Here is a 24,688-nt window from a genome sequence, read left to right as displayed (position 1 = left end):
AGCCCTTGTGTAAGCTTGCGACCAGAGCCATGAATCTGCTATTCCTGGTCATTTCACCTCTCATGTGCCTTCGTGTCATACCATCATCCCACTCACCAGCATCTCAATAAGCTGTATTTTAGTTTTTTAAAAGATACATTTTCTTCAATATAAAACATAAGCAAACTTTCCAATTGATGTAACATGATCCCTGCCCTCAAGAAGTTTGCTCACTTATTGAGAATAAAAGACACACTGGGGAATAATGCATTATCTATGAAAATATGTACCACAGGTGGCAGGAGGAGGAGAAATCACTGTGAGCTAACACACAAAGGGAAGAGATACCAAAGACACATGGGAACACAACCTAGGTAGACACCTTCTGGGATAGATAGCTGGTACTTTAAAGAATGAAAAATAAGGTTATATCTGTAAATCTGAGGTCAGATAACAGATACACTTTTTAAAAAAAATTTTTTTAATGTTAATTTTTATTATTTTTGAGAGAGAGATAGAGACAGAGACAGAGCACGAGGTGGGGAGGAACAGAGAGAGAGGGAGACACAGAATTCAAAGCAGGCTCCAGGCTCTGAGCTGTCAGCACAAAGCCCGACATGGGGGTCGAGCCTAGGAACCTCACAATCATGACTTGAGCCGAAGACAGAGGAAGTCAGACGTTTAACTGACTGAGCCACCCTGGTGCCCCTAAGCAATGGGACTGTGTTAAAATAGACAGCACATGCCCCACTCCCATCTCTGGGAATGTGAACCCAGATTACCATATTCTACAACTTTTTAAGTATAATTGGAAATTTGAGAGTTTTTGTGAAAGGTGAAGAAAGAGGACCTTAACACTAAAGGAAGTTTCCTCAGCAAGCAAGAAGGAATGGAATCCAAACAAAGGGACGGGCTCTTGATAGAAAAAGGACATTCTGCACTGTAACTGGAAGAATAAAAGAAAGGCTCACCAAAAGATAAGGCTGAGCAGCAGGCCTGAGCCAGGTTATTAAAGCACCAAGTTTTTGAATATTATCTTATAAACCACAGAAAGCCAGCAGGGAAAAGAAACTGGCCATATGTGGGATGGAGGAAAGGAACGAAGGTGTTTGTTAAATGGGGGTATTTTTTAGGACGGAATGTCTGTAGTATCTTTATATCTTGGACGACAAGGGCAAAGATAGAAGGAGCCTATAATTAGTGAGAAGTAAGAGAGACGGGATTTTAGCTTTGGATAAGAAACTATCTCCGGATGAATGAAGGTGTCAAGAAATTGGGGGGGGGGGGGCGGGTAGAGAAAAGGGAAGGGTCTCCAGAGCATAGTCCCAGGCCACCACCCAAACCCATGGCAAAGAGGCAATGAGAGGAGTTAAAAACTAACCTAGGAGAGAGAACTGCTCAGAAACTCATCACACATGTAGATATCCTAAGTGCAGCTGAACTAGACAAAAGTGGGGATTCCCCTAAAAATGAAAGAGAAGAAAGCAAATGTAAGCACTCACACCAGCCAAGCACCCAAGAGGTCTTAAGCAAACAAATTCAGCCTTGGAACTAATGTAGCCTCTGGTTGGAGGCTTGACCATATTCCCAAACTTTGAAATCTAGGATAGTAAAAGAAGAAACTACTAAAAGTATAATCAAATGAGAAACTAATTAATTATACTGCATATTAGTAAGATTTTCTGATTTTGAGGAACTTTCATTCATAGTCTGTCAGTTGTTAGAGCAGCCCCATAAGGCACACAAGCCAGGTATCGGTCTTACTTAAAGCTAGGGATCAGAGAAAATATTGTACAAGGTAATACGATAAGTAAGCACTGTAAACCTGACTGAAATCCAGGTCTGCTGGTTCCTGACACCAAAGCATAGATAGCCCCTGTTACGCAGATTACTAAGCATTCAACTAAAAGGGAGGTATGCTATGTTTTCATGGTATAGTGAAAGCAGCATGGGCAGAAGACCTTCATTCACAGACCAGCTCTGTCCCTTGCTAGCTCCGTCACCCACAATGAACGAGTTACTTAACTTCCACCAGTCTTTATTTCCTCACTTATTTAGTAGGACTGATATGACCTCCCTCTGAGGATGGGTTTCAGTATTTAATTAAGCCATGTGAGAGCACTTGCTAGAAGGCCTGGCACATCGTACTCCAGGTAAGTTTCTCTTCTCACTGGAGGCATAATCAGTTACATATGGTTTGCACAGAAGTTAGCCTCCTTGATACAGAATTCAGTAGAAAGGCTCGGGAAAAACTTGGCTTTTCTTTTAAAATAGTAAGTCTTATCAGAAGATAAAGAGTTCCTAAAGGAAGCAGAGAAACCAGCTCAAAAAGCAAACCCTAAAGAATCTAAGGTCATGAGAAGAAAACAACACCATTTCAAGATTCAGTGGTAATAGCATGCTGAATATAAGAACATGATATAAGAGGAGAGGGGCGCCTGGGTGGCTCAGTTGGTTAAGTGTCTGACTCTTGATTTTGGCTCAGGTCATGATCTCACAGTTTGTGGTTCAAGCCCCACATTGGGCTCCACACTGGCAGCGTGGAGCCTGCTTGGGCTTCTCTCTCTCTTCTCCTCTGTCTCTGCCCCTCCTCTACTCATGCTGTCTCTGTATCTCAAAATAAATAAATAAACTTAAATTAAAAAAAAAGAATATGACATAAGAGGAGAGAATAGGGACTAATAACTAGAATACACTGTAGGTGTAAGGTGCTTCTCACTGAGCAAAGAGTTTAAACCTGGAGTCCATGGAGTCCATACACGGACCTCAGAGTCGTGAACCCTTTGAAACTGTAAAACTGTGAGCATGTGCAAAGGTGCTATGGTAAATCCAAAAATGCCCACCCTCCACCCCACAAGACATCCACATCAAATCCCTGGAACCTGTGAATAAAGGATCTTGAGAGGAACTTATTCTGGGTTATCCAGATGGCCCTAAATCAATGATAAGTGTCCTTATTACAGATACACACAGAACACAGAAGAGGCAGCAATGTGACCCCAGAGGCAGAGGCTGGAGTGATGCAGCCATAAGTCCAGAAATGCCTACAGCTACCAGAAGCTGGAAGAGGCAAGGAATGTCACCTGGAGTCTCTGCCCTGTTGGCACCTTGACGTGAACTTCTGGTCTCCAGAAATATGCATGAATAAATTTCTGTTGTTTTACACGCTTCTGGAGTAACCTGCCATGGCAGTCATAGGAAATTAACACAGGTGCACTGTTCTAGGGGGTGGGCCCATAACTTTTATCAGACTCTAAAAGCAATTCTTATGAATCCCAATAGGTAAAACAACTACTACTGTAGAGGACAGAGCAAAACTGTCTATAAACAGATGAACTGGAAATTTTTTAAAAACCTACAAAACAAGTCACTACTTGGATATGGTTCCATAGTTGGTACATGTTGAAGTAAGAAAATAAGAAGCTGTCCTCTGGCATCTAATCCAATATCCATTTCATTAGCTCTTGGAGTTTAACCCTACAAAATGCATGAAAGAACAGTGACTCCCAAACAACTAAACAGCTTATTAAAAATACAGGTTCCCAGGTTCCATCTCAATGTACTGAATCAGAATCTCCAGGATGGAGGAAAACACACATACATAAAGCTCCTCTGATAATTCAGATGTGCAGACAAATTTGGGAACTACTGCTATAGGGCAGGGGTCAGTAAACCTTTTCTGTAAAGGGTCAGATAGTAAAGATTTTAGGCTATTAAGGCCAAGAGGCAATATTGAGTATATTACATAGGTATTTCCATAACAAATTTGTTTGCCAACATATTTCTACAAATTTTTGGTGGACAAAGTTAAAAATATGAAATTGAACACAACTTTTGCAATACAAGTCTACAACAAATAAGAACCACGGAATTCTCTCTTGGGAGGAGGTAACATTTCACTTAATTGGGGTTCAAAGTGTTTCCTATCAGACTGACTGCAAATGGTGGTGTGTAAAAACCAGGATCTGGAGATTTACAAAAGGAACAAGTCATGGGCTGGATTTGGCCCAAGAGCTGCAGCCTGGCCCAAGAAAGGTAAAAGGAAGAAGAACTACAACCCCTGCCCTTAAGAAACTGACAAATTAAAGAGACAGAACAGCAAAAGAAAAGCAACAGTGAAAAACCTGAAGCGGAATTCGGCATGTTTTATTTGTGGGGCAGTATATCCTAACTTGCAAACACAAACGGTCTTTATTAATGTCAGAAAATATGGCAGGTATCTATACAGTAGTTCTTCTACCACTGAGTGAAAATCTCCATAACAAAAAGCAACAACAAAAATGTCTATGATGCTTTTAAGGGATTTATTAATTAAAACAGCAGCTACATGTTTGGAAAATATTAACACATATGTACAAGACACATCATTTATTTGTCCACAGACAGCGCTTAACACGCGTATGGATTCTTGACCCTGAGAGAACTCTGAAGCAGTGCAGCCCAACAGGGAGGAACACAATTACAGAGTAGATGGCAAAGTGGTTCAGAAAGGAAGTTAACAGTGGAGGCTATGGTGGGTGGAGGAGGGGGACGGTAGAGGAGGGGGACGGTAGCCGGCGCGCCAAGGGCACAAGGGGTGCAAGAGCGCCTGGTGTGGGGATCCCAAACAGACCAGGTCCGTTAACTGGCAGTGACAAAACACAAAGGCAGAGAGACGAGTGGTGGTGAAGCAAGAAAGGAATTTATATCAGGGAGGCCAACACCAGGAAAACAGCGGACGGTCTCAAAGACTGTCTCCAAAATGTCGAAAATACTTCCAGGATTACGTAAGGCAAATGTGGGGCAAAGAAGGGTAGGTACGTGCAGGTAGGCAGTGAAGGTTAAATTGATCATCCTCTTGGGGCCAATCGTGGATGGGGGTCTTGCTGGCTCAGGGCAGTCCTTGTTGCTTGAGGGCGTAATTTCGGTCCCCCTCGGGGGATGCTTTGCCCTCAGGGTCTTCTGCCTGAGCCAAGAGATAAGCTAGAAAGAAAAACCCAACTAAAAAGTTTGAGGTCAAAAGGGAGGAAGCCAAAGTCCTCTTTCGGGATGTCAGGGGTTTACATAAGTAGGTAGAAATTTTCAAGGAAACTGAAGAACAGATTTGAGGGTGTTCAAACACACACACATACAACCACAGACCCAAAATGATTGTCACTTAGACCTAGTTCTCAAACTGGTGCCTAATATGTAATCTAACTGCAGTTCCAACCTCCCCCAGAAATGTAGTCTTAACCTGGTCAGCCAGGAATTTTTCAGTCTGCACCAATGAGCCTGTCACGCACTCTGGGTTCTCTCTATCCCCTAAGGAAAGATGAGGTAATGTGCATAAGACACCTTGCCTTAAAAAAAAAAAAAAAAAAAAAAAAAAGACAGCTTGCTAGGAACTTTCTTGCCCCACCCCTCCCCCCCAACTACAAAATCGTCCCATTTTTGTACAAATCCTGGGAACACCTCCCTACCTGCCAGATGGGCTGCTGCTGACTCACAAATTATTTAATAAGGCCAATTAGATCTTCAAATTTACTTGAACTTTGTTATTTAACAGGGGAGAGGAAGAGAACACCAATGAGAGAATGAAGAAGGGTTGAGGGACAGCAGCCTGAGTAATAAGAGCTCAGAACGGACCAAATTATGGAGACGCCCCATCACCATCTGTCTCTGCCACCAGAGCCAACGGTTAAGTGCTTTCCATGAATTGTATTGAACCCTGATAAGTATGCCCTCATTCAATCTCCTCTAAGAATAGTTTCCTAAACATCTGAGTTGTGTAAGTAAATGACCATGGTTTCATCATGAACTACTCTAAGTGGTTCAAAATCTAGACTTTTCCATCTTAAAAAATAAAAAAAAAATTGAAAAGCCTTCTCTTGACCCAATTTCTCTCCTGCAACTATGCAACTATTGCCCTCTATTCTTTGACAGCCAGACTTTTGGTAAGTCACACGTTCATGTTTCCATTAGACCTCCTCCCATTCGTCATCACCTCCAATGCACTACAATCTAGTTTCCACTCCTACCACCTCGAAGAAGCTGCTCCTGCCAAATGCAGTAAAAGAATAAATCAGCTCTGATCTTACAAAACAGACTGTCAGCAGCATTCACCCAGCCCTTCCCTTGAAACGCTGCTGACTTCTGCCACCACATTCCTAGGGCAGGCACACCTTTGGCTTCTCTAGCCTTTCCTTTTGAGGCTCAAGCATCCCGCTCTCCCCAACCTCCAAAATGTCAGCATTTCCTCAGTCTGGTTCTGGGCCTCTCATCACTCAGTACTTACAGGTACTTACAATCTCTCTAGGTGACCTCCTTCAGCCTCTGGCTTTAAATACTATTGCTAATTTCCCAATTCTTCCTTCTAGCTCAGGTTTCTCCTGTGTGTTTTGGACTGTATATCCATTTACATTGCAGAGCTCCACTAAGGTGCTTCTCATCCTACCCCATGCCAAATTTTTATCTTTCCTCTCAACGTTGCCTCTTCTGAGATTCCGCATCTACCCAGCAGCTCACACTGGAAACCCTGTCATCCCTGTCACCTGCCCTTCTACTACATCCTCTATGTCCTATCGCTCAGAAACTCCTGACCATCTTCCTCCTATAAAACTCTCCAATTGGTTCACTTCTTTCCATCTCTACTGCCATCACCTAGACCAGGCTACTGTCACCTCACCCGGATAAAGTGAGAATCTTCCCAAGGGCATCCCCTGCACACCCTCACTTTCTCTAATCCATTTCCACAAAGCAGGCAGAGTACAGAATTACAAATGTGAGTCTGATTCCGTCATTCCCTTACTTAAAATCCTTGAATAGCTTCCTCTTAGGATAAATTTCAAAATCCACAACACGCGCTACACGACCTCAATGGACTTGGCTTCCTCAGCTTCCCTTCATCCCCCAACCCTGCTCCTCTCTGCCTCATTCACTCCATGCTGCAGCCAACCTGGCCCTCCTTACTCCCACAGCCCCTCCACTTGTTCTCTGCAGCCCTTTTCACAGTTGTGATCACATGGTTACCATGTGACTCCTGTTGTCTCCCACAGAAAAAGTCAACTGCAGAAGAACAGGGGCAGTGCTGTTTTATTTGCCACCGTTCCCCCACCACCAGCACAGTGCCTGCAGAGGAGGCAGTCAGAACACTGTTAAACATAAATTGCTTTGAAGATTTCATAACTTATAAACATCAACACTAGTTAATATTTCAGTTGGACTATGGCTTAAATTACTAATGATAAATTATTTTTATTTCTTGATTAGAGAACTTTATTGAGCTATACTATTAACTACACTTGAGTGTTGTCAAATGTATTTCTCAAACTATCCCATGTTAGCTTTTATTCATTTAGACATGCTTTTCCCCAGAGATTAACACAGCTGTTTTCCTAGACATTAATATAATAATAATATTATTATTACTGTTATTATTTATAGAATAACAAATACCATGCTATTCACGTTACACTTAAGCTTCATATGAGATAAATATAATCTCCATTTTTACAGGTGGTAAAACTAAGGCTCAGATAAGTAAGTAGCTTGAAATTACACAACTAGCAAGTGGTGGTGGCAGGAACTAAATTCCTACTAACTCAAAAGTCAAGGACTTTTTCTAATATATCATGCTATCTCTAACATCACACTTACTTAGCAATATCTATTATTTGTTAAAAATACATCTGTATAAAAGTATCTGAGGCTTAAAATTTCTTTAAATGATTCAGTTTTAAAATCACTGCCCTGGGGGGATGGGTAAAATAGATAAAGTGGACCAAGAGTATACTTATCATGATGAGTATTGAGTAATGTATAGAATTTGTTGAATCATTGTATTGTACACCTGAAACTAATACAACACTGTATATTAAGTATACTTCAATTAAAAAAAGTAAAATAAAAATAAAATGACTGCCCAACTCAGTCTCTCATATACAAAAAGCAATTTTATTCCACTCATAAAAAACAGCCTGCAATTCTTATTGAAAATGACACCGTTGTTCTTTATCTATGTAATCCATACTTTATTCTACAAAATAAATTTAGCTTCTAGTTAATTTTCTTCTCTGCAAGGAACTAACTTAACTTTAAAAAATGGAACCATCACCTTAAGGGAAAGTGCGCATACTGATCTCTGTTTTTCAGAAAACTTTGCACCTGGTACATTTTGGACACACAGTTCATAGCAAACTCAAGTATTCCCAAAGGCATCTATAAAAAATAAAAACTATGTCCAAAATCCTTTTGGTTGGAATTAATCTAGATCATACTCTCTAGCACAGTATCTTACAAATTAATAACTTTACAACTGGCAGCAGGCAGTCAATAAATATTTGATTGATCAATCACACAAGATACAACTGAAGTTCTGTTTTCTTGAGAGAGCAAACTGGAAATAGTTATTCCCTATAACCATATTTCTAAGACAACTACTAGTAAAACACATAACTAGGAAGCATCTCCTCAATAAAGAGGTAGGAAGGGGTCACTTAATAACCCAAATCTGAATACTAATTCATACTGATTCCAATCAATTCCAGTTGATTTTCAACAAGGGTGCCAAGATCGTTCAATGTGAAAGGAACAGTGTTGTCAACAAACACTAGGACAACCGGATATCCACAAACAAAAAATGAAGTTTGGACCCTTATCTTACATCATATAGGAAAATTAACTCAAAATAGATCAAAGACCTAAATATAAAAGCTAAACTCAAAAGGTAGCCTAAGTGTAAATCTTCATGACCTTGAATTGGGCAATGGTTTCTTAGATACGACACCAAAAGTATAATCAACCAATGAAGAAACAGATGGTGTAGTATACAGAATATAGAAAGAAACTTAACAATAAGTTTCAATAAAAAGACAGTAAGAGATAAATAACCCAACATAAAAATGGGCAAGGGATTTGAATAGACATTTCTCCAAAGATACACAAATGGCTAATGAACAAATGAAAAAATGCTCAACATCATTAGTCATCGGAGAAATGGAAATCTAAATTATAATCACATACACTAGGATGGCCAAATTAAAAGGACAACAAAAGCCCAGAAAATGATAAATATTAGTGAAAATGTGAAGAAATTGGAACTCTTCTACATTGCTGGTGGAAATGTACAAGGGGACAGCTGCTATGGAAAACAATTTGGCAGTTCCTCAAAAAGTTAAACATAGAATTATCATATGACACAGCAATTTGACTTCTAGGTCCAAAAGAATTGAAAACATATGTTCACACAAAAACTTGTACATGAATGTTCATCGCATTATCCACAATAGCTAAAATGTGGAAACAACCCAAATATGCACCAACTGATGAATGTATAAACAAATGTAGTCTATCCATACAATGGAGTATTATTCAGCCATACAAAGGAATGAAGTACTGACATGTTACAATATGGATGAACCTTGAAAACATTATGCTAAGTGAAAGAAGCCAGGCACAAAAGACCACATATTATACAATTCCATTTATATGAAACATCCAGAATAGTCAAATCCATAAAGATAGAACACAGATTAATGGTTGCCAGGGCTTGAAGGGAACAGGAAATGGGGAGTGACTGCTAATTGGCTTGGGTTTCTTTTGGGGGTGATGAAATGTTCTGGAATTAGTCAGTGCTGATGGTTGTACAATCTTGTGACTATACTAAAAAGCACTGAATTGTACAGTTTAATACAGTGAATTTTATGCTATGTGAATTATACTTCAACTTAAATATATATATTATATATTCTTAACACTAAATCCATACTGATCATAGTTTAGTCCTCTGATGATTCAGAAACATCTTGATGTATTTAACTTTACAGATGTTTTTCCCTTAAAGTGCCAAATAATGCAAGCTTCGAATTAACAGCATATGCAAAACATGTCTTATGTACATGATTCACAATGGTTTCTTAAAGTTTAATGAGTAGAAAAAAAGTTTACAAAAGGTGTTATGCTAGCAAACTTTATCAGATCTATTAAACCCTAAGAAAAAGTATAACCTCATAACTAAAATGTATGCATGCTTTTTACAATACTAGTTTTTAACTATCTTACTATAATTTAGAGATACAGAAATCAACTGGGCTTGCCTTGTTCTTCATATTTCAAAATATGAAAAGCAAAGGGAAGGAATTTTAATAATCTAGATTTTATACGATTATATTCAGAAGACGAAATGAAGGTTCTATTAATTAATGAGTGTACAAATAGTAGGAAACACTTCACTAGCTTAGAAATATAGTACATGAATTGAAAAACCTTGTGGCCACAGTTCTTACTAATGGCACTTCATTTTTTAGTTCCCATCACATGCCTCTGCTACATGAAATCCACAGCCGAGGTCTCTAACAAACTTTCAGTTTTCAATGATAGAACTCATGAGTTTATAGGCACTTGTAAGGCATATACATGCAAAACTATCAAATGCCTACCAGAAAGAGACTAGTAATTGTTATTTGAGGTTCCATTTTGTTTTGTTTTAAATGAACATCATCTATGCCTCTGGGATGTAGGCAGGTAATGTAAATGAGCAAAGCAGGCCCAGAGGAAGACAAGGACGGAGTGGGATATCTCGGGTGCTCTAGAGATCCCAGGCCCCATCTAAAGGAGGTGGCCATCACTTAGCTCCAGCAAACTGCTGCCAGACAGGAATGAGGACCCAGCACAGCTGGAATTCCGATTTCCCAAGGAAGTCTTGGTTTTATTTTTTATGTTCTGTGAAATCTCCCTAATTTCAAAATGTTGAGAACTAATTTAAAAAAAGTTGAAATAGTGCAAAGGGCCAATAAAGAACATCAGCTATAGAATATGGCCATGAGTTTGTAAACTCTGAAAAGAAACTCTTGAAACTAGTTTATAACAAACTACAAATACACTATAACAGATTTAGTATATAATATACTTTACATAACTAATATATATTACACATATGCTCAATATATATAATGCATGTAATATATTCTAAATATACTTACTGAGGTTTGAGGAGCATGAATACAAAAGTTTGTCCATCCTTAAAGTTTTCCAGGTGATCCACAGACCAGACCCTAAAGACTAGTATTAATATTACATTTCATTCATATTCCTTACTGAATTCTTACCAAAGATAATTCACTCCTTCCATTCATTTTGGTGACTTTTTTTTACTGCAGCCAAGTAGAAATAGAGTGGATGTCTTACCTATACTGACAAGTAGTCCAAGAATCAAAACAGTTTGGGAACCACTAGGAGGGGAAAAATTAGGGAAGCTATTTCTTGATTTTAGACAGTCCTTAAAGAAAATTAATTAGGGGAGCACCTAGCTAGCTCGGTCAGAGGGGCATGCGACTCTTGATCTCAGGGTCATAAGTTCGAGCCCCACTTTGGGTGTAGAGATAACTAAAAGAAATAAAAGTTAAAAAAAAAAATTAAGTGGTAAAACTTGTCTCCAGTTTCTAATAATCAACCAGTAGTACAACAGAATGGTGACAGAGCTATCTGAATTACACATAGTTGAATAAAAATCTTGTGTTGTATTTTCTGATACGAACATGGGGAGTTATAGACAAGAGTCTGAAAAATACACATAGCAACAAGGAAAAAGAGAAAAAAAAACTTTACAAAACTTCTCTTTTAGCAAACCTAGGAGAAAAACAGAAATATAAAAACTCCAAAAATCATGAGATCAGGAATGAGATCAAACAAGACTGACATCAGACAGAATCTGTGATGGGAGTGAAAAGCAGAGACAGAGACAGAGACAGAATATGGCATGTGATGAGGATTGTGGCAGATCTCCAAAAACAACAGCAAAAACGCACTTCCCTAAAGAGAAGGGTTTACATTGGCACACTCAGGCTGTGTCCCTCCATTCACAGCCGCAAAGGAAGGAGTGGGAAGTCCAGAATTGGTGGCAAAAAGCCACCTAAATTCAGTCTGGTTTGGAGAAAAGCAGAGGACCTGTGGCAACATAGAGAAGCACACCCAGGTGCCATATGTAAAAAAGACTTTCTCTGAGGCAGAAATCTGGAATCTACCTTGGCCCTCCTACCCGTACCTCCTGCAAATAGCTGACTGTGAAGAATCCAACGCATTAAGGTACAAGGAATAAAAAGGTAACTGTCACAGCATTCACTTAGAGATACCATAAGAAAAATGGTAGAAATGAGCAGCACAATGTACCAAATGTCAAAGAATGCTCACTAGAAAAATATTACACTATATAAGATAAAAATTATAACTAAATATTCTTGTATGAATTTAAGAAAATCAGTGAAGTCACTACCACTATGAAGAAAATCACAAAGCATAAATATAAGAACTCAAGGAAGAAATGTCTAGGCAACAGGAATAGTGAAAGCATGAACTGATAGAACTCAAGAAAGAAACAGAAGAATACATAAAACCGTCACAGAAATGAAGAAGAAACTGAAATGAGAACAAAGAGAGACAGTGCAGAAGACATGGTAAGAGACATTAAAGATAGAAACACACATATGAGGGGCGCCTGGGTGGCTCAGTCGCTTAACCATCCAACTTTGGCTCAGGTCATGATCTCAAGGTCTGTGAGTTCGAGCCCTGTGTCGGGCTCTGTGCTGACAGCTCAGCTTCGGACTCTGCTTCGGAGCCCTGCTTCGGACTCTGTGTCTCCCTCTCTCTCTGCACCTCCCCTGTTCACACTCTGTCTCTCTCTCTCTCAAAAAATAGACATTAAAAAAATTTTTAAAAAACTTACACATATTAAAAAGTGTTTAAAACAATTAATGAGAAAATGACAGATTAAAAAGGGAGAGCCAACAAATATAAAATTAGGTCGCCAAAAAAGAAAATCAAAACAAGCAAACTAAATAAATATTTAAAGATATAATTAAAGAAAACTTCCCTAAATAAAAGAGACTTAAAGCCACATATTAAAAGGGCACAGATGAGCCAGCATATACTATACCAGCATATCTTAGTACAATTACTAAATATTAGACAGAAAGAATCCTTTGAGCAGATAGGCAACAAAGATAAAATCATTAATAATGGAAAAAAACAAGCTGGCTACAGCAACAGTGAATGCCAGAAGACATTTGTATAACACTATATTACTCTAGGAAAAGGTGAGCCAAGGATTTTATTACCTGCCAAGCTGTCCTTCAAGTATAAAGCAACAAAAAAATGAAGTTCTAAACATGTTGCAAGAATAATTCCCACATTGTTCTCATGATCCTTATTGAGAAACCAGTAGTGAAAGAACTTCAGCCAACCAAAGAATGACTGGGAAAAATTTCTGCAAAAGTCCTTGGGTTAGCATTATATATGTATAAAACTGAAGAATTAAGACTAAAACAGAGGGAGATAAGGGTGATAAATTTAACATAAATATTATAGGCCTTGACAATGTATAAATGCAAATAACAAAAATTGGGAGCAGGAAGTATAATAAGCTTACTGATTACCTTAACATAATAGCTGGAGTCAACAGATAGTCTTAAAGCTCAAAAATCAAGTACTAGAGGCATACATAATATTATAAATGCAAATACTATTGTGAATAAATGCTACTGAGTATTGACTAAGATTGGGTGATGGAGAAGAGAAAGGGGAAGGGAGAAGATTTAAACAGAATTTTGCCTTTGTTCCTAGAAGAGAACTAAGAGTTACTATCAACAGAGAACTAAGAACATCATATAAAGCAACTAACAAGAGAAAAATACAAACCTTCCTAAATACCACAACAACAAAAGAGCAACAAACAGCGAAAGACCTAAAATTGATATAAAACAGGAAATGGGGCGCCTGGGTGGCTCAGTCAGTTGAGGATCCAACTCTTGATTTCAGCTCAGGTCATGACCCCAGGGCCATGGGATTGAGCCTGCTTAAGACTCTTCCTCTGCTCCTCTCTCTCTCTCTCTCTCTCTCACACACACACACACACGCGCGCGCGCTCTCTCTCTCTCTCTCTCTCTCTCTCAAATAAAAAAAAAGAAAAACCAACAGAAAACATAAAATAAAATGCCAGAGCCCAAACAAAGCATATCTGACATACAAATAAATATAAATAGATTCAACTCATATTAAAACAAAGAGATTTACAAATTTACTCATAAAGTGAAAACCTAACTCCATGTTGATTACTAGACTACTTTGAAATCAAAGTAATTTTAAAAGTTTGAAAACAAAGAATGGGCAAAGAAATACCAGCCAAACAAACAAAAAGAAAGCAGGAATTGTTTTATCCAGCTCTTTTTGACTCAAGAATCTGTGGTCTTAACCATTACAAACTGCAATACTGCTTCGTGTGTTCCTGGGTATGTGTGCATGAATGAGTATACTTTTAAAGAGAACTATCTAAATAAATTACTCAATTGTATATGATCTTTGAAATAAGACTAGATTCCAAACTTAAAGTACTGCCAGACTGCTGAGTTCAAAGCATTTAATACTACTTTTTCATATAAAAATCAAAACATTGTACTGAAAATTCCTTGCCTGGATTTCTGCCCATGATGTTATGGACCTAACATCATGCACTAACCCTTCACTCTGTTGACAATCTATTGTCAAGCACTCAAAAACAGAAATCCTAATTGAACTGTCGTTCTCTGTAAGGGTAGAGACTTAAGGAAGTGCCATTTCATTAAATTTATAGTATACTACAAATATTTCTATTGAAGCAACAGGTTTTTTTTAACCTCCTGCAGAAATCCATAGCAATGACATTGCTTTCGGGTGTTAAAAGCTGTAGTTTAGTAAAAAGATTTCAAGCCTCAGAAACAAAAGGACATACAGGTAGTAAAGATTAAAAGACTCTAGGAATATTATATAAAGATCAATAATGACTCTACTCGTAGTGACATCAACTCAGTTAGTGCTTAAAGGGAAATAACTGTGACCCTCTGTGTTTGAATTTCCACAACAATAACAAAAGGAAGGTATTATCATTACACCATCCTGCTAAGTACCGACCTGGTAAGACTGTTGTAGGCATTAAATGGCCGAGACGCTCAGGACACCGCTTGGTTTAATGTGTCAATAAATGCTAGCTAGCTAATATGATCATCACAAAGATACAAATTTCAAACTGACACATTATGCAAGTCTTTTAAATCTGATATAATTACCGATTATCCAGTTAACCCCACAGACAAGTACTTCCCTAGTGGGAAAAAAAAAGGCATTTAAAGCAGCTCCGTCCCTAAGTTCCCTATTCCCTCTCTGCTACCACCTACCACCTGCATGAGATCAGGAGCCCTTCCTCTTTAATCCCATGGTAAATCTCCACTAGAGCATTATACCAGGATGTTTTCTTTGTTGGTGCACTGTCTTCCCCACCAAGGCTTCTGTGAACTCCTTAAAGTCAGCAACTATGTCTTTTGCATCTCAGCATCTCCAGGGCACCTGTTCCCACATATAATAGAAGCTCAGTAAAGGTGTGTTAAATTAACAAATGTGACAGTGTAAGAGATGGATATATAGATGCATTTATGTACATGTGTGAAAAACATGATCCAGCTCAGGGTTTACATTTTGTGGACTGCAATGTGTTTGCTATCAGAGGTTTCAGGAAGTTAGGGGAAGGAGGTGCAAGAAAAAAGGAATCATTCAAGAAATACTTAAGGGGAACTCTGTGAGCTTCTGGCAAGAAACTTTACTCTAGGGTTATAAAGACCATAGCTCTACCTGTAAAGAGTTCACAGCGCTGTGGGCACTGAGCAGGTAAGGATCTCACCCCCACCAGTGAGCAGAGATGTTAAAGTTAAAGCCAGATTAAGCCATGTGACTCCCAACTCTAAACTGCAGGGCTCTTTCCACTAGAACACTGCCTTTCAAATGTTGAGTGGGCTTATAGTAAAAAATACATCCTGTAGCACTCCCCAGTAGATACACGTTTCTGATCTTTTTATCTTCATTCTATTCTATTTCACTGTTTTTCAATGTTCAGCCTGACACACTAAATTGGCTTATGACTCAAAGGTGGAAAAATACTGCTCTAGGAGATATATTTTTAATCTCTAGAGTTTTGATGTCAGATAGAATTCCTAATAGTTTTTCTCACACAATGAATGTGTATCCCAGCAAAAAAGGTAAAACACTATCAAATAATCAAATAACCCACAAGGACTAATGGAGTCATGCCAGCTGTCACTTGGGGAATGGGGGGAAGCTAAACCTAATCTCCATCCGCTTTCCCTAAAGCCACAAATACCCAATCTGAGGGAAAGAGTGTTTTCTGGGCAGAAACAAACTGGTGGCAAGCCTCCTGACACCCCAGCTCCCTTCCGCCAGACTATGGCCCAAAGACAATTATTCTATATAGAAATTCTGGGGGCACCTGGGTGGCTCAGTCGGTTAAGTGGCCGACTTTGGCTCAGGTCATGATCTCGTGGTCTGTGAGTTCGAGCCCTGCGTCGGGCTCTGTGCTGACAGCTCAGAGCCTGGAGCCTGTTTCAGATTCTGTGTCTCCCTCTCTCTGCCCCTCCCCCGTTCATGCTCTGTCTCTCCCTGTCTCAAAAATAAATAAACGTTAAAAAAAAAATTTTAGGGGCGCCTGGGTGGCGCAGTCGGTTAAGCGTCCGACTTCAGCCAGGTCACGATCTCGCGGTCCGTGAGTTCGAGCCCCGCGTCAGGCTCTGGGCTGACGGCTCGGAGCCTGGAGCCTGTTTCCGATTCTGTGTCTCCCTCTCTCTCTCTGCCCCTCCCCCGTTCATGCTCTGTCTCTCTCTGTCCCAAAAATAAAAATAAAAAAAAACGTTGAAAAAAAAAAAAAAAAAAAAATTAAAAAAAAAAAAAAAAAAAAAAAAAATTTTAGAAATTCTGGAGCTTCCACTTACAATGAATATTTTTAAAATGATTTTGTATAAGAGACTTTGAAGGTGTTTGGATGGGGAACAATAAATTTATTAAAATAAGTGAATGGGGAGTGCCTGTGTGGCTCAGGTGGGCTCTTGACCTTGGCTCAGTTCATGATCTCATAGTTCATGAGATCGAGCCCTTTGGGCTCTGCACTGACAGTGTGGAGCCTGCTTGGGATTCTTTCTCTCTCTCTTTCTCTGTCCCTCCCCCACTCTCTCTCTCTCTCAAAAATAAATAAATAAACATTTAAAATAAATAAAGTGAACAAAAATTGAACTATTTTAAACACATTTTATGTAAAAAAAAAAATCTCTCTGAAATTTGCCATGCTTCACTTAAATTGGGAGGAGGGAAGTGATTTATCCCAGATCTGAATAAAATATACAGAAGATCATTAGTTAAGCTAGTATCTCTTCTTGTTTGCTCTCAAAATATTAGGTCAAAGACAGTATACAACTTTTCCTCAACATGAGATGTTTGTACAGCATTTCCCATGAAAGGAAATGTGGTAACAACTACATCACTACCTAGTAGCAAGCTAGGGATGAACAAACTCCAATGTCCTCAGAGTTCTTTCAACAAATGTGTTCTCCTGGGGGTGCCTAGAAGGCTGTCAGTTGAGCACCTGACTCTTGATTTCTGCTCAGGTCATGATCTCACAGTTCATGAGTTCGAGCCCTACATCAGGCTTCCCACTGACAGCGCGGAGCCTGCTTGGGATTCTCTCTCTCCATCTCTCTCTGTCCCTCCTCCATTCTCTATCTCTCTCAAAAATAAATAAATAAACTTAAAAAAAAAAAAAAAAGAAATGTGTTCCCCTGGAAAGTCACAAACAGGCAGAAAGACCAGAGAATCTCTTTCTCCATGTTCTGGGTCCACAGGCAGTACTCCAGCTCTAAAAACACAAACTAAGTATAAGAATGTTCATTCAAGTTCTTTGACTGGCCTTGCCATTCACCATCCAAGAAGCAAGTCTGAGTTTAAAGCAGTAATTTTTGTGACATTTGCCTCAAATTAAAAGACAATTTTAGGGCACTTGGGTGGCTCAGTCAATTGAGCCTCTGAATCTTGGTTTCGGCTCAGGTCATGGTCTCAGCATCATGAGATCAAGCCCCAAGCCCCACATCGGGCTCCACTCTGGGTGTTGAGCCTGCTTGAGGTTCTCTCTCAAAAAAATAAAATAAATTAAAAAAAAATTAAAACACAATTTTATAAGACTTTAACAAATCCTCCTATCATCCCCAAAGAAATCTGTTTAGAACTATCTTCAGAAAAATATTCTTTTTATAAAGACAAAATGCATTTTTCCTAAGAAAAAGGAAAAAGCCATACTTACTATTTATCAGATCTATCCAATGGAACTTTCTCTGGGGATGGTAGTGTTCTGTGTCTGTGCTCTCCAATACAGTAGCCACCACCCACCTAATATAGAGCACTTGAAAGGTGATTGATGTGACTGGGAAAGTGTATTTTAAGTTTTTTTTTTCATTTTAATTAATTTAAATTTAAATAGCTGCATTCGCCCAAGTACCTACCTTTGGGGTAGCATAGGTTAGATAATCAACAAAAGCAGCAGAGAACTCACTTGTCTTAGACTCAATGTCACAATTTGAAAAAATGATATTATACACAAATATTCAATCTCCAACTTCCCAATTAACATTTCATTACTTAATATTTAAGTTGTCCTCAGAAGTGTTTTTCAACAAAGTTTGGCGATTTCTATTCTGAAATATGAACATTTTAGATCTGCCGAGCAGAATCCCTTTGGCAGCGTTCAATTTTCTGTCTGTGAAACTTAAGCACAGGGAAAGGAAAAAACTGAATCCCACCTTCCTCTTGATACAAAGGGAAGAAATGGAATACATAATCCAGACAAAGGCTAATGTAACCTCTTTCATGGGTACATCTGCTCACCAATCCCCTGCTTATGTAGCTTTAGACCCAGCTGTGGCTTTCCACAAAAGTCATTTCTACATTTGTTTGACCTCTTGATTGTGTTTCCTTATGATCAAACCCTCTCAAAGCATTCTACCTATTGGAAAACCATTTAAAATATAAACACTAAAATATTCTATATTTAAATGGTTAGAATGCAGTAGCCTGAAGAGAACAGATGCTTCAGAGAGACTAAAATATGCAGATCATGCCAGGACCACTTTCCAAGCAGGTGGCAAAAGAAACTGCGCAGTTCCACAGTCAGCAAGGGAAAGACACCACAAGAAAATATCCTCAGAAATGCCTTGCAGCCATGCTGTGGCCAAAGGTTAACTCACTTTAACTTCAAGCAGCATCACTGCACTCACTACAATCTCAAGGTCAATGCCAATTTTTTTTTCAGCTTCTCATCATGCTAACCCTTATACACAAACAAACCACACACACGGGCACAAACATTTCACTAATTTCATTGTGTTTAAGTAGAATGAACTTCTAGAACTCTAATCTATGAGTTGACTTAAAACTGGCCAGCAAGTATACAATACAAAGAGCACAGTCACGAGTACCACATATCATTATTTGTGGAAGCTTAAAACTACACAGAACAAAGCAATTCTAAGACAGCAGTACTTCAGATAAGAATTCAGCACCATAGTTGAGAACTTCATTTTTTCCCCCTCTACCACTACTACTGCTACCACAAGGTCCTAAAAGAGGACTAGAAGCTCACCTACTGTACCCAAAGGGCACGGGATCTCAGCAAGACCCGTGACAGGGAAGCAATGCACACACTATCCCAGGAGCTTTGGGTCTTGCAGAATAATAAATAGCATTGCCAAAAGGAAAAAAGACTTCATCTGGGGCAACTGAGAGCACTCTGACCTAGCAAGAGTCTGTTGGACTCCATAAAAGCTATGTGTTGTCAGTCCTTTTTTTATGTATATGGATAAAATCTACAGATGCAGCCTGGGCAGGAAAGAAGGAGACAGAGAATTTAAAACGGGGAACTGCCATGCTGTGTGACCCCGAGAGTACCCTCATACCCTCCTCACTTTTCCAAGCTGTGAACTACAGACTCCACTGACCGCAGCATCTGCAGCATGATCTCTAAGGAAACTATCAATTATAAAATCCTATGATAACAGCCTCAATGTCTAAGACAAGTGCTAGAAACCTCAATGCTTTTTTTTTTTCATCTTCGTAATTCTTAGGGGGAAAAAGTCAAATGAACATAATAAACAAAGAATTTTCACATCAGAGGCCCAAGTTCTCAAAGCACATAAGGCTTATAAAGAGAAAATAAAAATAAACACTACTTCTCATTTAGTTCTTTAAAAGTCCACTTCAGAACAGCATTAATCTGGCTCCCCAAAATGCAATTTAAAGGCAGAAATATAAATCTACTTAAAGACACTCAGAACATAAATTAGTTTGGCATAGATAAAACTTAATTCTTATATTTAATATTCTAATACACATGCATGAGATTAAAATATAGATTCTAGTAAACAAAAGAAACATACATCACAGAAAGAAAGCCATGTTTTGCTTGACTCAAAATGTTAACACAATACTACATTAAATGAAAAAACTTATTAAACTATCTTAGCACAAATATGGCCCAGTCCTTTTTCTAAATTCCTAATGTGTTTATGGGCTAAATATGTGATCTCATTTTATAAGCCCTCAAGTCCTATATAACCCACTCCTATTCCTCTAGGTGAGCCTTGGCAGACCGGTTTGAATCAATGTCAATCACATTAAAAACATACTATTCAAGGAATTTGTCAGGATGTAACTATGAAATTATACATCTGAAAATATCATCGTTCCTAAATTGGGATTCTGAAGAAAAAAAAAAAAAAACTCAATAGAATTGTTTTCTATGTATTTTTTTAATAGCCAAAGCATCAAGGCGTCTTCAACCCCAAATGTAATATATATTTAATCATGGCTCCTGACTTAGGCATAACATTATAAATTGTTTCATACGCGTTAAACAAAAGTGCTCACACTCTTACCTGTATATCCAGCATACCATCCCCAAGAAGCCACCATTCCTAAAAGCCATTTATACATGAATCCTTCAATATACCAGAACCGCTTACTGTCCAGCAGTCGAAGGGGCTGAAGTACAATTACATAGCAGAGGTAGGATAAAAGAGCAACCAGGTTGTTGGCGACCATGAAGGCAAACCTCAACAGGGCTTTCACCAAGATCCAGCCCAGCCACGGAGCTTCTTCCAAAGTCACAGCCATTCTCACATGGGCGTCCGTCCTGTCTTTCTGAGGTGAAAGAAAAATTCATTTAAAAAGGAAAATGGATCATACACATCCAAATAGTCACTAACACAGAAATCGCCTCCAGCACAAAAACACGAGAAAAATCGAGGGTCTAAGCTTTCGCGGTGTAGTACCTCGGTGATCTCTCCGGGAAATTCCAGAGGGGGACAGAGAGCGAGGGAGGAGGAGCCGCACAAGGTCAAGGGAGCTGTTCACGGAGGCACAGGGTATGTCATAATATATTTAGCAAACGATAATACTATCCCCACTAACTAATCAGTGGCCGTCCCCGCACCGCGCCTCACTGCAGTCTGCTGTCTGGACTTTGGGGAAGAAAAACAGACCCACTTGCTTCAGACCCCCCTCAGTATTTCCAAACTGACGACACGAGTGAAAGGAGGCTGTTGCAGGGACCCGATCCCCTTTCCCAGCTAGGAGAACCTGGGTACCCGAACCACTACCATTCCTGCACATCGATCGTGCCTTAGAACGGTCTCTCGCCTTAGCAAAACGAGTTACGCTAACAATGTTCATTTGCGGCAAAGGGGTTTTTGTTTAACCTTTGACTCAGGGTGAAAAAAAAGGAGAAGGGCCTAGAAAAGAGGGCAGGGAGGTGAGAGGAAGAAAGTGGGGGCTAAGACAGCGAAAGGAGGAAGGACGGGAGTAGGGGGAGGGGAGCAAAAGCCAGAAGGAGGTGAAGGCACGGGGGGCACAGATGAGAATGAAGTCCCGGACCGGAGGGCAGGCAAGCCTGGGATGATGTTAGAAGCGCGGAGGAAGAGGCGACGGCAGCGCTCGGGAGGGGGTGGGGGTGGGGGGTGCGGGGGGCGCCCGCAGCGGTTTCCGCGGCTGGGGTTGGGGTCGCGGCGGCGAGGGCGGCTCGCGCGCCGGGCTCACCTCGGCTGGCGCGGACGGCGGGCGGTGGAGCGCGGGGGCGAGCGGGGCCGGGGGCCGGCGGCCCGGGGCGCGGTGCTGCGCGGCGGCGGCGGCGGCGGCGGCGGCGGGTGTCCCCGGCCGAGGGGTCGCGGTCATGGACGCGGCGGCGGCTGAGGCGCGGCGCGAGCGGGCGCGCGGGCACCCTATAACCCTCGCGGCTGCCTGCGGACAGAGGGACGGCGGGGACTCAGGGGCCGGACCTGTCACCGGGGCGGGTCCGGGGAGGCGGGCGGATGCCCCGCGCCCCCGCCTCCTCCTCGGGGCCTACCGCGCCCTCGTCCCTCATGCCGCCGCCGCCGCCTCCTCCCCGGACCGCACGACGACGACACCCCTTCCCCGCCCCCTCCGCGCCGTTCCGGGCCCGGAGCCGCCGCAGCCCCGGGCCTGCGCCCGCCGAGCCGGAGGTTACCTCGGGCGGGCCGGGCCCCGGCCCGGGCTGCGGGAGCCAGAGGAGCCGGAAGAATGCATGGCCGGCGGCGGGGCCGGCGGAAGGAGGCGGCGGCGGGGCCCGGCCCCGCTCCGGCTGCGGCGCGGCCCGCGCCCGGTCCCCGCGGCGCTGAGACTCGCTCCCCGGGGCCCGGCCGCGTTCGCCGGGGTGGCGGGGAGGGGCGGCGGGGAGGAAGCGGCGGGAGCCGAGACTTCGGCGGAGCCGCCCCCAGAGCGCCCTCTAATGAAGGCTCGGCAGCCGCCGCCCGCGTCCCCGATCCCGCTGGTCCTCGGGTCCCGGCCCTTGGGGCTGCCTGGTCCCTAGGCCGGCGGGACCTCGCCGAGCCCCGTTCCCAGGAGGAGGGCAGCTGAGAACGGTCTGGTAAGGAGCAGCTGTCCTTACACCACACGAGGAGTGCCGCGGTCCGATCGAGAGCCGCCTTTCAGACCACACGGCCGGTTCTCATTGTTAGCGCTCTCCCGCGTCGGACCAACCCATTACTGCCCAAACTGGGAAGCTGTCTCCTGGGAGGCTGGATGCCCTCTTTCCTTTCCTAATAAAACCCAGTTGCTCTCACGGCTTCTCTTCTGAACCTCCCCAGAGTATAAAGGTCTAGAGTTTAAAATCAATTCATCTTAAGGGTCAGAATTCCTGTTTCTAGAGAACACCCAGAACAGTAATGACAGTTCCAATCGCCCATCCACGTCCCCACCCCCATCCCCCTAAAGAAAAAAAAAATAGGAATCCAGTGGGAATGAGTGAGTGGTCTACCCAGAGACACTGAAATTTAGTTAGTCAAGGAGGGAAAAGCACTTAGGCAGAGCCTGCCACTGAATAAGTGCTCAAAAAATAGTGGCCATAGGTACCCCTGGGCAGACCAGGTCACTCCTGGGACACTGGAGCTGCATTCTGTTTCAAATTCTGGACGGCCATAAGGAGAATAGACAAAATGACCCAATGACCTGCCCACTTGAACATTCTCAAATGGCCTACCTAAATTTCAGCTTAAAAAAAAAAAGGGATGATATCCCTTAATCAAATTTGTTAATGGGTGGGGAGCAGTTTTTACATGTCCCTAAGTGAACTGCCACGTTTAAATCAGAATGCCACCTATTCTATTTTGATGATATTTGTTACTGTGTTTGCTTGGGACTCTCAACTATTTCTAATTCCCTCCTTGGTCCACAAATGAAAGAAAGAAAATTCACTTTTATGCCATATGAAAGAATGCCTTCTATTCCCATTCCCTCCATTCTATTCCCTCTATTCCCATGCATGAAAGCACAGAGCCTGGCTGAAAGAATTGATTAGAATTCCTTTCCACCTATTATTAATTTGTTTTTATTTATAGATGTTATTTATCTCTTTCACTAATATATACAGTTGTGTGGGGCATAAAAAGGGGTAGACCCTATCAGAGAACTTTCCGTATAATTTCAACTAATGTGTAGCAAAGAAAAGTTAGATATGCCCTTTCTATTCCTTTGTATTTTCTCTGAGAATATAGGTACCAACATAGTAACATCTTTAAATAAATCTCGTGAGAGAAAAAATATTCGTACTGTAGATTATTGTTGTTCAAAAGATACCATTATATTCTTTTTTATTCAAGTATAGTTAACATACAGTGTTATATTAGTTACAGGTGCACAATATAATGATTCAACAATTCTATACATTACTCATCCCAGTAAGGGTATTCTTTTTTTTTTTTTAATTTCTTTTTTAACATTTATTTATTTTTGAGACAGAGAGAGACAGAGCATGAACAGGGGAGGGTCAGAGAAAGAGGGAGACGCAGGATCTGAAACAGGCTCCAGGCTCTGAGCTGTCAGCACAGAGCCCGACGCGGGGTTTGAACCCACAGACCGCGAGATCATGACCTGAGCCGAAGTCGGACGCTTAACTGACTGAGCCACCCAGGCGCCCCCAGTAAGGGTATTCTTAATCCCCTTCACCTATTTCCCCCATCTCTCCACCCACCTCCCCTCAGCAACCACCAGTTTCTTCTCTGTAGTTAAGAATCTGGGTTTTGTTTGTTTGTTTGTTTGTTTATTCCTCTGTTTTGTTCCTTAAATTCCACATATGAGTGAAATCATATGGTATTTGTCTTTCTCTGATTTATTTTACTTAGCATTATATCCTCTAGATCATTCATGTTTTCGCAAATGGCAAGAGTTCACTTTTTTATGGCTGAGTAATATTCCACTATAATATATATCTTCTTCATCCATTCATCTATGGATGGACATATGGTTGCTTGCTTCCATATCATGGCTCTTGTAAACAATGCTGCAATAAACGTGGGGGTGCATAGATCTTTTTGAATTAGTGTCT

The 24,688-nt window shown here is 41.1% G+C and overlaps 1 protein-coding gene across 3 annotated transcripts in view; it reads right to left on the bottom strand.

Moving 5' to 3' along the window:
• Positions 1-21,937, bottom strand: part of LPGAT1 (lysophosphatidylglycerol acyltransferase 1) — a 73,746-nt gene extending 51,809 nt beyond the window's left edge. For 2 of the 3 annotated variants that reach the window (XM_042925851.1, XM_042925853.1), the window contains exons 1-2: positions 21,886-21,937; positions 20,727-20,991 (exon numbers count right to left, since the gene is read on the bottom strand). In XM_042925851.1, coding sequence (XP_042781785.1) covers positions 20,727-20,964 — 238 coding nt within the window. In that variant the 5' untranslated portion in view covers positions 20,965-20,991; positions 21,886-21,937. Of the gene's footprint in view, positions 1-20,726; positions 20,992-21,122; positions 21,209-21,885 lie in introns of those variants that run through there. The other variant, XM_042925852.1, reaches the window with a different exon arrangement.
• Between the last annotated feature and the right edge of the window lie 2,751 nt (positions 21,938-24,688).

This window comes from Panthera leo, chromosome F3 (assembly GCF_018350215.1).
Source record: "Panthera leo isolate Ple1 chromosome F3, P.leo_Ple1_pat1.1, whole genome shotgun sequence".
In the NCBI taxonomy this organism is placed as follows: Eukaryota; Metazoa; Chordata; class Mammalia; order Carnivora; family Felidae; genus Panthera; species Panthera leo.
Note: the sequence above shows the minus strand (reverse complement) of the source record. Positions and strands in the feature narration are given on the sequence as shown.